Raw genomic sequence first — 16,362 nt, forward strand, 5'->3', positions numbered from 1 at the left:
GGGTTTACGCCATTCTTCTGCCTCAGCCTCCCGAGTAGCTGGGACTACAGGCGCCCGCCACCTCGCCCGGCTAGTTTTTTTGTATTTTTTAGTAGAGACAGGGTTTCGCCGTATTAGCCCGGATAGTCTCGATCTCCTGACCTCGTGATCCGCCCGTCTCGGCCTCCCAAAGTGCTGGGATTACAGGCTTGAGCCACCGTGCCCGGCCGGGTTAGGATTTCAACTTATCTTTGTGGGGGACATAATTCAACCCATAAAAAGACTTAACACAATTCCCATCATAATTCCAGAAAGATTTTTTGTAGATGTAGATAAGATTATTTTAAAATTTATATAAAAAGAAAAAGGAGCTAGAATAGCCAACACAGTTTTGAAAAAGAGGAATTACATAAGAAGTCTCCCTGACCTTAAGACTAATAGCTACAGGCCATTTTCTGTTCCCTGTGTTGTGTCTTGGAATCTGGAGCAATGAAGACGTCTGTGCTCTTAGGCAGGTCCTTCCTGTTTTCTCTATTGTTTTGGAATTCTTCTGGACTCAACCCAGACCTAAGACACAGATCTTCAGTGGATAAAGAAGACACTGGACTGCAGCAATGACTGAGTTGACTACTGATGGCCTAGGTCACTGTCTGACTTGCAATAGTTTCAACGTGTCCTGATAATTGATTGTTAGTCAGAATGAAAATAAGGCCCTTTGATAACAACACAGAAATTAAAACCAGCGACATACACCTGGGAGATAACTGTCCTGTAACAAGACTGTTGCCATTTAACTATAAGTTTTCTTATCCTGTCACTTCTTGTAGGATCAAGAAAATTATGTTCCAAAGAAATGATGTTGCTATATTATCAGAGATCAGTTACAGATCAGTGCTGCATACTACCTATAATTTCTAGTGGTTTGCTTTGTAAAGAGGCTTAAATTCCCATCTGTGATGCATTTTGGAATGAGTGGATTTGATGTCAACACCTTGAAAGATATCACTCAAAACACAGAAGAACAAGAGTCATCAGCTCCCACACAAAGTGAAACATGTGAACCTAATTTTAGCAGTGTTAATTAGGAACAACTATTCACGAGTCATTGCATCAATACCGCCTGTGTTATAACATCCTCTCCTCCCTAAGGCATGGGAGCAAGTGGTACATACTTGTCTGGGAAACAGTTCCATTAATACTATGGTTGTATCTGTCCAAAGATAAGTAGCAGTATGTTACCAGTTTCACTACCTTTGGATTTTGGATAACATATCTATACTGTGATATTTACACGTTTTAATGAGTTAATTTTAAGTGTAATTGCCATTCTAACTTTGTATGTGAAATCAAGATCACACGTAATAAACCTTGCCTATATTAAATAATAAAAATAAAAAAGTAATAGCTACAGTAGTCAAGATCATGTGGCAGGACAGTTACATAGATCAATGGAACAGAATAGGGAATCCAGAAATAGGCCCCAATAAATATGCTTACATGATTTTTGACAAAGGTGCAAAAGCAATTCAATGAAAGATGCCCTTTCAACAAATGGTGCAGGACCAATTGAGATACACAGGCAAAAAAACACCATCACCACAATCTAAACCTCACACCTTATACAAAAATTAACTCAAAATGGAAAATGGATCACAAACTTACACGTAAAACTATAAAACACTTAAGAAAAAATATGGAAAAAAATCTTTGAGTCTAAGGCTAGGGAAAATGTTTTAGAATTGACACCAAAAGCATGAACTATAAAAGAAAAAATTCATAACTCGAAATTCATCAAAATTAAAACTTTCACTCTACAAAAGAGCTTATTAAGAGGATAAAAAGACAGTCTACACACTTAGAGAAATTCTTTGCAAACCACATATCCCCAAAGGACTAATATCTAATTATATACAGAATTTTCAAAATCCAACAGTTTTTTTTAAAAGGCAATTCAGTTAGAAAATGAGCAAAAGATATGAATAGATATTTCATCAGAGGATATAAAGATGCAAACAAGCACACGACAAGATGCGCAACACCATTAGCTACTAGGAAAATCAAATTAATACCTAACAGAATAGTTAAAATAAAAGACAGTGCAAACACCAAATGCTGTTGAGGATATGAGGAAACTGGACCCCACAAATAATGCTGGTGGGAATGTCAAGTGATATAGTCACTCTGAGAAACAATTCATCAATTTCTTTAAAAACTGAACATGTGGCCGGGTGTGGTGGCTCACCCCTGTAATCCCAGCACTTTGGAGGCCGAGACGGGTGGATCACCTGAGGTCAGAAGTTCGAGACTGACCTGACCAACATGGTGAAATCCCGTCTCTACTAAAAATAACAAAAATTAGCTGGGCGTGGTGGCAGGCGCCTGTAATCCCAGTCAGGAAGCCAAGACAGGAGAATTGCTTGAACCTGGGAGGTGGAGGTTGCAGTGAGCGGAGATTGTGCCATTGCACTTCAGCCTGGTCTACAGAGCAAGACTCCATCTCGAAAAGGAAACAAAAACAAAAACAAAAAATACTGAACACGCGTCTACCACCCAACCAGGCATTACATTCTAATTATTCCAGAGAAGTGAAAATTATGTTCACACAAAAGGTGGAACAAAGATATTGCTAGCAACTTTATTCATTATATCCCCAAACTCAAAATAATCCAGATGGTCTCCAATGAGCAAATAAACTACAGCACGTCCATACCATAGTATACTACTCAACAAGAAAAAGGAACCAACTACTGATAGACCAAACAACTTAGGTGAATCTTCAGAGAATTATGCTTAGCAAAATAACCCAATCCCAAAAGATTACATACCGTAGATTTCCATTTATAGAACATTCTTGGAATAACACCATCATAGAAATGGAGAACACATTGGTGGTTGCCAGGGGTTAAGGGGAGGTGGGAGAGGGAAGTGGATGTGACTATAAAAGGGCAACATGAAGAACCCTGCGCTAATGTTCTGTATTTGATGGCATCTATGTCAATATCCTGGTTATGGTATTGTGCTACAGTTTTGCAAGATGATACCATTGGAGGAAACTGGGTAAAGGGTATATGAAGTCTCTCTGTACTATTTCTTACAATTGTGTGTGAATCTAAAACGATCTCAAAATGAACATTTAATTACAAAAAATAGCAATTGCCAAGTGCCACAGAAGCGGATGTCCAGAATTCAGAGGGTGCCTAGAATTCACAGCAAAATGTTTCTGTTTTCCTCAGAGATTGTCATGATACTGTGATGCTGGCCCAGATCCCTTCCTCTGGGCTGGTGTACCCAATCCAGGCATCAACATATTTTCTTAAAGAAGCTGTCTTGGGGTAGAAAGGGTTGAGAATGAGTGACTTCTGAAATAATGAGTACAAATGAGCGAACAATTAAGTGAGGGGGGAAAACAACAACAACAAAATACTTTATGATCCTAATTGCGGCAATTTTGAATCACATGGTGAAACTGCAAACACACAGGCTAGCAGAATAGCCTGATAAAAAATAGGGCAGTGGATTCTGAGAAGCAAAGACCCAAGATGCAAGGGGGCAGATAGTTTCTGCAAATAATAGCTGTAGATACTTAACAAAGAATGGAGAGAGGCCTGTGAGATCTCAGGAGTGCACAGAGATGGCACCACTGCCTCCAGGATCTCTTACAACAGTTATGGATACATGACATAGATGTTGAGAAAAGGCTAAAAGTTATTTGCTGAAAACCATTCCCAGTTCCCAAGGGAGTTAGTCAAGTATATACTGTACCTTGATTTGATTTTCTCTGAGGTGCGAGTCAGGATTCTGCTTGGCTTTCCTGTTCGAAATGTCCAGGCGAGGCCGTGCCGTTGGTGATGGTGGAGTGAAGAGAAATAACGTGGAATTAGAAATAAGCCCATGCACTTGGGGCAAGGTATTCATTTTTCTGCACAGACATGCCCATTACTTCTTTATTTTAAAAAAATTATTTTATTATTGGAATAATTGCATAGAAATTGGAGGTCTTTTATTCTATTGAAACTGAGTTGCACGCATAAGAATAAAATGAAAGGCACACACTCTTCTAAATGCCTCAGGGAGAGATCACACTTTTGGCTTTTCCCTCCAAAGCCCTCACTGTCTATAACTATATATCACTCACCCCATTATAGTGTGTAGTTCAGGAGTGCAGAACTATGTACTATTTGTGTTTGTGTACGTGGGGTCTTGAAGAGCACCTGAAATATTTATGTCTCCAACAAATACATGGTGAGTAAAGGAAAGAAGGGGAAAAAATGGATGAAGAAGAACCAACCAGATGGGTCCCGTCACCATCTTAAATTATTGTTTCAGCTTTTTTTTTTTCTTTTGAGATGGAGTTTTGCTCTTGCTGCCCAGGCTGGAGTGCAATGGTGCGATCTTGGCTCATTGCAACCTCTGTCTCCCAGGTTCAAGCGATTCTCCTGCCTCAGCCTCCCGAGTAGCTGGGATTAGAGGTGCCCGCCACAATGCCCGGCAAATTTTTGTATTTTTAGTAGAGATGGGGTTTCACCATGGTGGCCAGGCTGATCTCGAACTCCTGACCTCAGGAGATCCACCCACCTCAGCATCCCAAAGTGCTGGGATTACAGGCATGAGCCCCCGCGCCGGGCCTATCTCAGCTTTTAAGCTGGTACCCTAACATGTACTACTAGAAAGTATTGTTAAGAGGTGTTATTTAAACTGAGAAACTTCTATATTCAAAATTTCAAAGAGAAGAGAACATTGACACCACCTCCCACTCCCTCTACCCCACCCCTGCCCCCACACCCTACTCTAGATCCTCCAACAGGCAAAATAATATGTCTTAAAGTGAGCCAAAGTGGCCTCACAGCCCAAGAGTTTACTTTTCAATCAGCTGGCCAGATGCACAATGCTTCAGGCTCATACCAGGGTCATTTCTGGGCAGGCAACTTGTATTCCTGACCTTTATCCCACCACTAAATACATTCCAAGGTTGATAGTAGGATACAGGAGAAAAGGAGTCCCCAGGGGTCAGCCTGTATTAGGGGCTGCAAACTCGGATGGATACAGGGCAGGGCAGGTAAAGGAGTGGAGTGGTCCCAATAAAGACAAAGCAACATGAGAGATCAGACCCCTCCCACGGGAAAGTTCCCAACTTGATCCCAGACGTCAAATCTTGTGGTTTTCAAGAGAAGATAGAAATACAGATTTTTTTTCATGAGATATGCTTATTTTTACTTTATTTATTTATTATTTTTTTTTGAGACAGGGTCTCACTCTGTCACCCAGGCTGGAGTGCAGTGGCACCATCACTGCTCACCGTGGCTTCGACTTGCTGGACTCAAGTGATCCTCCCACCTCAGCCTCCCGAGCAGCTGGGACTATAGGCGTGCACCACCACACCCAGCGAATTTTTGTATTTTTGGCAGATATGGGGTTTTGCCATGCTGCCCAGGCTGGTCTTGAACTCCTGGGCTCAAGTGATCCACTGCCCCAGCCTCCCAAAGTGCCGGGAGTAAAGGTGTGAGCCACCATGCCTGGCCTACATGTGCTGATTTTTAAACATTGGCCACCAAGCCAAACAACACCAAAACACTGGGGCCAGATAGCACAGCCCAGTGGGGCCAAATCTCTGGTCTGAATTTGTGATGCAGAGCGGGAGAAGGAGGGTCATTCCACCAGGGAGGGACGGTGATAGTGAAGGACTTCTTGGAGTTGATGGTGGGTAGGTTAGAGCTACCTCTGCTCTAAATTAATCCTTTTCCCAAGGGTTAATTCTCTGAATCACTGGCCAAAGGCAGTCACCTGGTTGCAAATGGCCTGGTTTTCTGGGCCCTGGGAGTGGGCCTGTCAACAGCAGAAGGCAGGCCTGCGCCAGAGAAACGAGGCGCCTCAGCTTGGAAGGACTTCAGGACATGAGCTGGTTAGCCAGGGGAGGTTTCAGGGACCCTCTTCCTCTGATTCTCTGCCTATTCTGTCCACTCGTGCACCTCTCGGCGTTTTGTGATAACATGAGAGAGAGAACCGGAGCCCCTGGCTGCTAGGACTGAGGGTGGGGTGGACACAGCCCTCCATTTTCCAGGCTGGCTTGTAGTCCTGTCTCCACTTTGAAATGGACATTCTCAGGTTTTACTTTCATGAGTCCCAAATCTACTTTTACCTTGGCTGTCTCTTCCCTGAGAAGCATCTTCTGAAAGGATGGCTGTCCCCGCAAACTCCTCAAGAATGCCTTCCTTTTTACTCGAATGTAATGATAATTCTAGAAATGGAAAATGAAAAGGAGAGACAAAAAGAAAGATGGGGGGAAAAAAACACTGCTGAGAAAGAGAGCTTTGTCTCAGGCTGAAGATAGAGTTATTGTCAAAACTTCCAGGGACAGAAATATAAGTTGGAGACATCATCAACCAGCAAACATAATATGCAGATGGCAATATGCAAACGTAATATGCAGATGGTAATATACAAACATAATATGCAGATAGTAAGGACTGGTCTCTGGGATAGGAGAAGGTGTGAGAACTGACCAGTAGGGCGCTAGGACATATCCATTTTCAACATCCTTCTGTTGTAACTCCTAAAATCCCAAATGTTAGGTATTCAAGCCTCTGGACTGACAGACTTAACTAGTGTCTGAACATTCTCTATTTAGATGATGAACCCAGAACTGAATCTTTTTTTTTTTTTTTTTTTTTTTTGAGACAGGGTCTTGTTCTTTTACCCAGGCTGGAGTTCAGTGGCACCATCACAGCTCACTGCAGTCTTGAGCTCCTGGGATCAATCCATCCTCCCACCTCAGCCTCCTGAGTAGCTGGGACTACAGGTATATACCAGTATGCCTGGCTAATTTTTTTGTTGTTGTTGTTGTTGTTGTTGTTTTTTGTAGAGATGGGGTTTCACCATGTTGCCCAGGCTGGTCTCCAACTCCTGGGCTCAAGTACTCTGCCTGCCTTGGCCTCCCAAATTGTTGGAATTGTAGGATTGAGCCACCGCACCTGGCCCAAGAAGGACTAAATCTAAAGTTGCTAAATGCAAATACTTCTTGGGTTTTTTTTACCCACTTGTTTTTTCTCTTGTGCAACACCATTTAGCTTTAACCAAATGTTATCATGTGCTGAACACTTTACACATATGACCTAATTTAATCACACTCAGCACAGTGAGGGATGCAGGGAACCAAGCAGGGAACCCATTAGTGGTGTGTTGGTAAATGTTTAACAACTAACTCTCTAGAAAGCAAATGCCCCCTGATTTGTAGTCCGCCAATTTCTGGGGTGTAAATGCTCCTATCCTGGAGTAGTGGCGTCAGTTCTCAGCTGGGCTGCCCCTGGCTCCCATCCCTGCACTGCATCCTGGAAACTCTCTCCAGGTAGTAAGCTGAGGCAATCCTAGGGCTCACCTCACTGGTTTCCCCTCTCCAAGGGATCAATCTACTTTGCTGTTTGATGTCCAATGTCTGAAAATTCCTGTTTCATATGTTTATCCAGTTTTTCAGGCAAGAGGATAAGTCTGGTCCTGTTAGTTGAAAGTGCAAATCATCCCCTTGATTTGTGACCCCGCTTTCACTTATTAAAATTTTTTTTTTTTTTTTTTGAGTCAGGGTCTCTGTCTTTTGCCCAGGCTGGAGTGCAGGGGCATCATCATGGCTCACTGCAACATCCTTCTCCTGGGCTCAAGCAATCCTCCCACCTCAACCTCCCTAGTGGAAGAACTACAATTGTGTGCCACCATGTTCAGCTAATTTTTAAATTTTTTGTAGAGACGAGGTCTCAGTATGTTGCCCAAGCTGGTCTCAAACTCCTGGCTCAAGCAATCCTCCCTCCTTAGCCTCCCAAAATGCTTGGATTACAGGTGTGAGCCACTGCACCTGGCTTACATTCTTATAAATATGTAATGGGGCCCTTCTCTGATCCGCTGAGCTGACCTAATGCCAGTACATGACTGTTTCGATTCCTGAGATTCCATGATAATATATTATATACAGTTTTAAAGGATTTGTAATCTTCCTCCCATTACCTTCCTAATTCAAAAGTATTTGCTTATCTTTCTAGATGAACCTTTGGATCATTGTGCAAAGCTCTCCCCACCCAAGACCCAATTCCCTGTCACATTTTTGGTAACATTTTACTTAAAATTCCATAAAATTATACATTAGTTTTAGACAATTTGGCAACTTTACATATCAATCTATCTGAAAACATGACATAGTTACATAGTTTTCTATTTCTCAAATCTCCAGGTCACACACATTAAGGTTATTGTTTTCTTAGATTTAATTTCCTTGTATATTTTCCTTCCTTCCTTTCTTCCTTCCTTCCTTCCTTCCTTCCTCCCTCCCTCCCTCCCTTCCTCTTTCTTTCTTTTGTTCTTCTTTCTTTCTTCTTTTCCTTTCTTTCTTCCTCTTTCTTTCTTTCCTTTCTTCTTTTTTCTTTCCTTCCTTCCTTCCTTCCTTTCTTTCTTTTTTTCTTTCTTTCTTTCTTTCTTTCTTTCTTTCTTTCTTTCTTTCTTTCTTTCTTTCTTTCTTTCTTTTCTTTTCTTTCCTTTCTTTCCTTTCTTTTTTCTTTCTTTCTTTCTTTCTTTTCCTTTTCCTTTCTTCCTCCCTTCCTTCCTTCCTTCCTTCCTTCCTTCCTTCCTCTTCCTGCCTGCCTGCCTACCTGCCTTCTTTTTTGAGACAGGTTGTTTTCTTAGATTTAATTTCCTTCTTTTCTTTCTTTTCTTTTCTTTTCGTTTTTTTTCTTTTCTTTCTCTCCTCTCCTCTCCTCCTCCTCTTCTTTCTTTCTCCTTTCCTTCCTTTCTTTTTTGAGACAGAGTCTCACTTCCATCACCTAGGCTGGAGTGTAGTGGCATACTCATGACTTACTGCAACCTCGACTTCCTGGGGTCAGGTGATCCTCCCATCTTAGCCTCCTGAGTAGCTGGGAGGTGCGTGTCACCATGCCCAGCTAATATTTTGCTTTTTGTAGAAAAGGAGTTTTGCCATGTTGTCCAGGCTGGTCCCAAACTAAGTTATCTGACTGCCTTGGCCTCCCAGAATGCTGGGATTACAGACATGAGCCACCATGTCCCACCTTCTTGTGTATTTTCTAATTAATAATATTAGTTTACTTAGGTTAATAAAACATAAATGACGGCCGAGGTGGGCAGATCACAAGGTCAAGAGATTGAGACCATCCTGGCCAACATGGTGAAACTCCCTCTCTACTAAAAATACAAAAATTAGCTGGGCACGCACCTGTAGTCCCAGCTACTCAGGAGCCTGAGGCAGGAGAATCGCTTGAACCTGGGAGGCAGAGGTTGCAGTGAGACGAGATTGCTCCATTGCACTCCAGTTCTGGGTGACAGAGCAAGACTCTGTCTCAAAAAAAAAAAAAAAAAAAGAAAGAAAGAAAAAGCCACATAAACGACTTTGTGTCTGTTTACAGAATCTTTTAATAAAATCAAATAGCCTCTCAGGGTTTTAGAGGGGATTTCTAGGTATGCTACCATATCAGTTGAAAATAATATATTTTATCTTTCCCCCATGCATATATTTTTATTGCTTTATGCTACACTCCAAATCTCATGTTGGAATTTGGTCCCCAGTGTCAGAAGTGGGGCTTAGTGAAAGATGCTCAGGTCATGGGGGTAGACCCCTTGTGAATGGCTTGGTGCAATCCTGATAGCAATGAGTGAGTTCTCACTCTCTTAGTTCCCACAAGAGCTCCTTGTTGAAAAGAGCCTGGCACCTGCTTCCCCTCACCGTTGCTTCTCCTTGCACCATGTGGTCTCTGTACACGTTTCCCTTCTGCCATGAGTGGAAGCAGCCTGACGTAATAATTAAATAAATGCTGAAATAAATGCTGGCACCACACTTCTTGTACAGCCAGCAGAACTGCGAGCCAAATAAACTGCTTTTCTTTATAAATTGCCCAGCCTTAACTGTTCCTCTAGAGCAACACAAATGGACAAAGGCACTTTATATCTGAAATTAGCCCAAGTTTCCAAATTAATGATACACAATAACAGATATAGTGAAAATCTTTGTTTAGGTTCTGTTTTTTAAAAAAAAAATCTATTTAGATAAATAAAAAACATTGAAGCAGATGATTTTGGAGTTAGGAATATTCACTTCATGGAAGTCGAGAATAAGTAACTTACTTGCTAATATTTTTGGAAGGATGATATTGGCTTTACTTTTTGATGCCTGTGCTCTTTTTAGTGCTTGCTGGATTTGCCAATGTTTTGGAGACAATTGCAGCAGAAAAAAACCATATTTCATGTACTCCTTGAGGAGGAATTCTGTTTTTGCTATTTCACTACTCAAAAGAAACAAAGATATGATTAGGTATATCTGTGTGAAAGCATGTTCATTAAAAAAAAATTTACAAAATTTTTGCTCTTGATTGTGTACTGAATTAATAATTTAATTATCAAAAAGGATAAATATGGCCATAAAAATATGGGCTTCAGTGAAATATGAAATGAGATGAAATAAAACTTTAGGAATGCTGTTTAAATAAAACATGTCCCAGGATACGCACACATTTAGAATAGACATGATAGTTTTACTCGACTTATTTATTATTTCTGTGGGAAACACTGTATTCATTTTAGACATAGGGAGAAATTAGAAGGTAGCAACAGGACCGGGCACAGTGGCTCATGCCTGTAATCCCAGCACTTTGAGAAGGCAGGCAGGTAGATCACCTGAGGTCAGGAATTTGAGACCAGCCTGGCCAACATGGCGAAACACTGTCTCTATTAAAAATACAAAAAATTAGCCAGGTGTTGTGGCAGGTGCCTGTAATCCCAGCTACTTGGGAGGCTGAAGCAGGAGAATTGCTTGAACCTGGAAGGCGGAGGATGCAGTGAGCCGAGATCGCACCATTGCACTCCAGCCTGGGCAACAAGAGCCAACTTCCTTAAAAAAAAAAAAAAGTAGCAAAAGGTGGTACATTTGTAAGGAGAAGAAAGAAACTAACACTTAATGAGAACCTACTACTGTAGGCAGGACACACTACAGACATATGCTTATCCTCAGGACAGCACTTTAAAACAGGTACTATTGTTCTTATCTTGGAAAGGAGATGTAAATGGTAGAGCCAGTACTCAAACCCAGGTCCGTCTGACTCAGATGCCCAAGCTCTTGCCAATACTGAGTGATTTGGACCAAAAACTTTTGCCCAGCTTCACATTGCATTATAGTAATTACATTACAAAGTGGACAGAGAGGGATGTTAAAGTAACAAAAGAAGGCCCACTTGAAAGGGAGCTTCCAAACCTTTATCTTTCAGAGCCTTCGTTGTTCAGACCCTCACCAATACTCTTATCAATAGTACTTTGTATCAGTGTTTTCAGCTTTAATATTTCTATCTGTCAGGCTTCCTTCAGCCCTGGTGCGAGAGTGATATTCAAGGGTCAGTAAATGGCTGCCTCACGTATCACCAGTTGGAAGATTGATGGGAGCCCTTCCTTCTATGGCTGCCTCCGTTTTAGATTGAAATCCTCCCGGATATGCTACAAAGAACACGGGGTGACAATTGGCTGGAACGATACAGCTTCCAAGCAAAAGCTTCAGAAGATGCCCCCTTCCCTTTCCAGCGCTACCTGTAGAGGAGGCCTCCTGGGGCCATCTCGAGCCATAAAGAGAGTAGAGAACCTGCTGCCCTCGCTCCACTACAGGCTTGTTTTTCATGATCTCCTGCACCTTTCTAGGATGATGTGACACATAAACGATCAAAAGTTCTCTTCAGCAAGGCCGTTTGGAGGGCTTAACTCGGTGGCTAGTGTGCATAAATGCAGTACTTTGCACTAAAATAGAGGCTGCTACTCTAGCTCTAGAAACATTCTATCAATGGATAGAATCTTCTAATTGCATTAGGGGGTGAAAGAGAGAAGGAAATGCTCCATCTTGGAGCAGCTTCAGTTTTAGGCTCCTAAAATAGAAGAGCCTACTGTAGCCAGAATGTGAAACACACATTCTGTTAGTGCAGTTGGTTTCCGAGAAATCAACTCTGCTTCATTTCAGACTAGCTTGTCTGAAGGATGTAAGAAGCCTAGGACCTAGTTCTAGAGGAGAGGTAAGCATCAAGTTCTCACCAAGGAAAAGTAAGTTTAGCATTGACCTGATACCAACACTACAGTGTCTGCTGAATCATGAAATTAGTGTCCAAAAATGATGACAGAAGGAAGCTTCTTTAGCTACTTAAAATTAGTTAGGCCGGGCACAGTGGCTCATGCCTGTAATCCCAGCACTTTGGGAGGCTGAGGTGGGTGGATCATCTGAGGTCAGGAGTTCGAGACCAGCCTGGCTAACATGGTGAAACCCCGTTTCTACCAAAAATACAAAAAATTAGCCAAGCGTGGTGGTGTGCACCTGTAATCCCAGCTACTTGAGAGGCTGACGCAGGAGAATCGCTTGAACCTAGGAGGTAGAGGTTTCAGTGAGCCGAAATCACGCCATTGCACTCCAGCTTGGGCAACAAAGGCGAAACTCCCTCTCAAAGGAAAAAAAAAAAAAATTAATTCAGGTGAGTTTCCTTGACCATGGAAGGAAACATCCAAGTTTGAAAAGGGGTGGCAAATGGTACAATTTTACCCAACACCTGCTCCAATACTTTTTTCTCTTTATAGAGCTTAGCTTTTTAATTTTTATTTATTTTTACTAGGGATGGGGTCCTGCTGTGTTGCTCAGACTTCACTTGAACTCCTGAGCTCAAGCAGTCCTCCTGCTTCAACTTCCAAAGGAGCTGAGAGGCGAGCAGTGTGCCCAGCAGATCTTAGTTTTTAATAACAATACTAGTTTCTACTATGTAAGCGTAAACATAAAAAATACTGCCCATGATGATTGTAAGATAATTGTAGAATGAGTCCCAATTTCAGAGATGTTAAAATGTGGGGGAAAAAACGTCTCAGAATGAATGAAAAAGTGCAACCAGACTAAACTAAAAATATAAAAAGAAAAAAATGAATGAATGAAGAAGGGCACTTAGACAGTAAGTTATTGTTTATTCCTGATTGTTTTGCTTCAACTAATTTCTTTGCTTCTGTATCTACAAGTTAGAGAGACTTTCCAGCCAGAAGCCACATACTGTCCTGATACCCAGGCAGGAACAAAGCTTGATGGACAGGTTACTTATTTTTAAAAATTCGTTCATACTTATGACATCATCAACTGATAAGGATGATCAAGATTATTAGGTCTTACCTGGCATAAACAGGTTTTAATGGGTCATGGAAATTTGGCCACGAGAAGATTGTACCCACCCTCACCTTTTCACTGCTTGTACCTCCATGCTTGCTTTCTTCAGCTCTGCTGTCATTTGGAGTTTGTTTATCGTTTCCTGTGCTGCCCTGAAAAGCAATGAAGATCTGTTAATTTACTTCTTAGAAACAAACAAACAAACAAAAGAGGTGAGAGGGGTTTGGCCAGAGTGATGAAACTAACAATTTAAGAGCGTCTACAGATCTCTGGTCGTTTTCTCGAAGGAACTCTTCAAAGGCCAGTGCATCATCTTGGAGCTTTTTCTCTGCTTTTCTGAGTTGCCGTTCCCTCATTGCTATGTCTTTTTCAAACTTTTTGATTGTGTTTCTTTTGGTTGACAAAGCATACTAGGGGCATTGAAGACAGAGGTGTAAAAACATGATTCCACATTTTTAGTAATTTCAACAGTCTTATACACAGCAAGTAAACATTTGTATTGGAAATAATAGTATGCCTAAATCTTGGAGCAATGGGCTTTATTTCTTGAAGGAGTTTTATTTTCGGGGATTATTAGAGGGGAGACTAATTTCCCTCTCTTACTTTTATGAGAGGGTCAGTGTTATTCCAAAAGAGCTCTGCCCTAGAAATAAAAAATAGCTGCATATTCCTCCAAAGAGCAGATGCATCTGGTATTCCCTACAGTGTATTACCCTCTAGTACTTTCTGGGAATTGGGAAACTGGGCTGTCTGCAGTCACAAAAGCTACCAACTTCTCTGCCAATAGGAAGACCATGGGAGAAAGCAGTTTCAACTCTGCCATGCCAGTGGTGCATTCCTGGGAGCCAGCCCGAGGGTACCACATCGAACTGTAATCAAAAAGGCCTATTTAGATCCCCAAACACAACTTTGACATCTGCCTGCTATTTCCTTCTATTTTTTTAGTATAGAATATAAGAATCCACGTGGTGATTTTTGTTTTGTTTTGTTTTGTTTTTTGTTGTTTTTTTTTTTTTGAGACGGAGTCTCGCTCTGTCACCCAGGCTGGAGTGCAGTGGGGTGATCTTGGCTCACTGCGGCCTCGACCATCCAGGCTCAAGCAAACTTCCCACCTCAGCCTCTCAAGTAACTGGGACTATATAGGTGCACACCACCATGCCTGGCTAATTTTTGTATTTTTAGTAGAGATGGTTTTTGACATGTCGGCCAGGCTGGTCTCAAACTCCTGAGCTCAAGCAATCTGCCTGCCTTGGCCCCCCAAAGTGCTGGGATTACAGGTGTGAGTCATCACACCCAGACCCATTTGGGTTTTTAATGCCATACAGGAAAAAAAAAAAATCATAAATAAGGCCACATACATTATAATATAAATGAATTTAAAATATGGAAATGAGATGATTTTAAAGTAATAACAACCATGGTATGTAATGTGATATCTAAAGAGGGTCCCAACTCTGCTATAAATAAAAAAATAAAGATGCCATGAAGCCACTTCAGTTTTTGAAAACTAACAAGTTACCCAGAGTTAGCCAAATTGATATCTAAAGACAGTTTTTGGGGTGGCGTTGTTTTAAAAGATGGGGTAAATAGTAGGATGTTTGTATGTTGGTGGCAATAATCCAGCAGAGAGGGAAAAATAATAGTTAGAAAAGATGAGTAATTGTAGAATCATTTTCGTAATTTTTTTCTAGCTTAATTGAGGTATAATATCCAATAAACTCCACATTTTTAAAGTATACAATCTGGTAAGTTTTGACATATGTATATACTTGGGAAATCATCACCACAATCAAAATAATGAACATATTCATCACCTCAAAAAGTCTACTCATGCCCTTTGTAATCCATCCCTTCTTCCCTCCTTCCCAACTCCTTTCCCAGGCAATTACTGACCTGTCTTCTGTCACTATAGACGAGCTTGCATTCTCTAGAATTTTATCTAGTGAAATTATAGTATGAACTATTATTCTGTCTGGATTTATAAACTTAGTATAACTATTTTGAGTCATCCATGTTGTAGAGTATCCATAACTAATTCCTTTTTATTGCTGAGTAGTGATCAGTTATGATGATGTACCCCAGTTTGGTTACCCATTTACCTGTTCATAGACATCTGGCTTGTTTCCTCCATTGGGCTACTTCGAATAAGGTTGCTATGAGCACATGTGCTTTTATTTTTCTTGGATAAATTCCCAGGGGTGGAATGGCTATAAATAAGAAACTATTCTTTATTTCTGACCCAGGAGTCTGGTGTCTTCTATTGAAACTATGAAACTGTACCAGACTAACTTCTTAGCTTGCAAGTAGGATAGCATTTTTGATGCTTCATAGCTCTGGAAACTAGGTCCTTTGCATTTCTGTATAAAACTTAGAATCAGTCTTTCAATTTCTACAAGAAAGACTCCTGGGATTTGCATTGAGATTGTATTTATAGATTAAATAAATTAATCTGTAAATCAATCTGGAAAGATTTGGCATCTCAGCAATATTGAGTCTTTGGATCAATGAACATGGTATCACTCTCCATTTTTTTAGGTCCATAATTCGTACGTTATGGTAGTTTTAAAATAGATTTCTTCGGATTTTCTGCAGAGAGGATCATGTTGTCTGTAAATAAAGACAGCTTTAATTCTTCATTTCCAATCTGGATGTCTTTCATTTCTTTTTCTTGTCTTATTGCACTAGCTAGGACCTCTAGAACACTGATGAAAAGAAGTGGTGCAGTGGAAATCCTTGCATTGTTCCTAATATTAGGGGGAAAGCATTCAGTCTTTCACCATTAGATATATAATGTTAGTAATAAGTTTCTAGTAGATGTCTTTTTATAAAGTTGAGGAACTTCTCTTTCTACTTTGCTGAGAGTCTATCAAGAATGAATTTTGGATATTGTTGAGTGGTTTTTCTGCATCAATTGGGATAATCATATGGGTTTTCAATTTTAATTTGTTAATGTGTATTACATGGATTCATTTTCAAATGTTAAATTACTTTTGTATTCTTAGATTAAACCCTAATTTGTCATAATGTATTATGATTTTTATGTATTATTGGATTTGGTTTGTTACATTTTGTTCAGAATGTTTGCATATATGCTCACAAGAGATCTTGGTCTTTAGTTTTCTTGTCTTCTAATCATTTTATCCAGTTTTGATATGAGGGTAATGCTGGCTTCACAGCATGAGTTGGGAAGTATTCCCTCTTTCTCATTTTTTTGAAACAGTGAGTATAAA

General features: G+C 40.7%; 1 protein-coding gene across 1 annotated transcript in view; it reads right to left on the reverse strand.

Moving 5' to 3' along the window:
• The window catches only part of CCDC38 (coiled-coil domain containing 38), a 66,564-nt gene that overhangs the window by 19,119 nt on the left and 31,083 nt on the right, over window positions 1–16,362 (reverse strand). The window contains exons 6-10 of the mRNA XM_003906980.3: window positions 13,379–13,542; window positions 13,204–13,284; window positions 10,090–10,247; window positions 6,116–6,214; window positions 3,742–3,790 (exon numbers count right to left, since the gene is read on the reverse strand). Coding sequence (XP_003907029.1) covers window positions 3,742–3,790; window positions 6,116–6,214; window positions 10,090–10,247; window positions 13,204–13,284; window positions 13,379–13,542 — 551 coding nt within the window. The remainder of the gene's footprint in view (window positions 1–3,741; window positions 3,791–6,115; window positions 6,215–10,089; window positions 10,248–13,203; window positions 13,285–13,378; window positions 13,543–16,362) is intronic.

Source organism: Papio anubis, chromosome 9 (genome assembly GCF_008728515.1).
Source record: "Papio anubis isolate 15944 chromosome 9, Panubis1.0, whole genome shotgun sequence".
Lineage (NCBI taxonomy): Eukaryota > Metazoa > Chordata > Mammalia > Primates > Cercopithecidae > Papio > Papio anubis.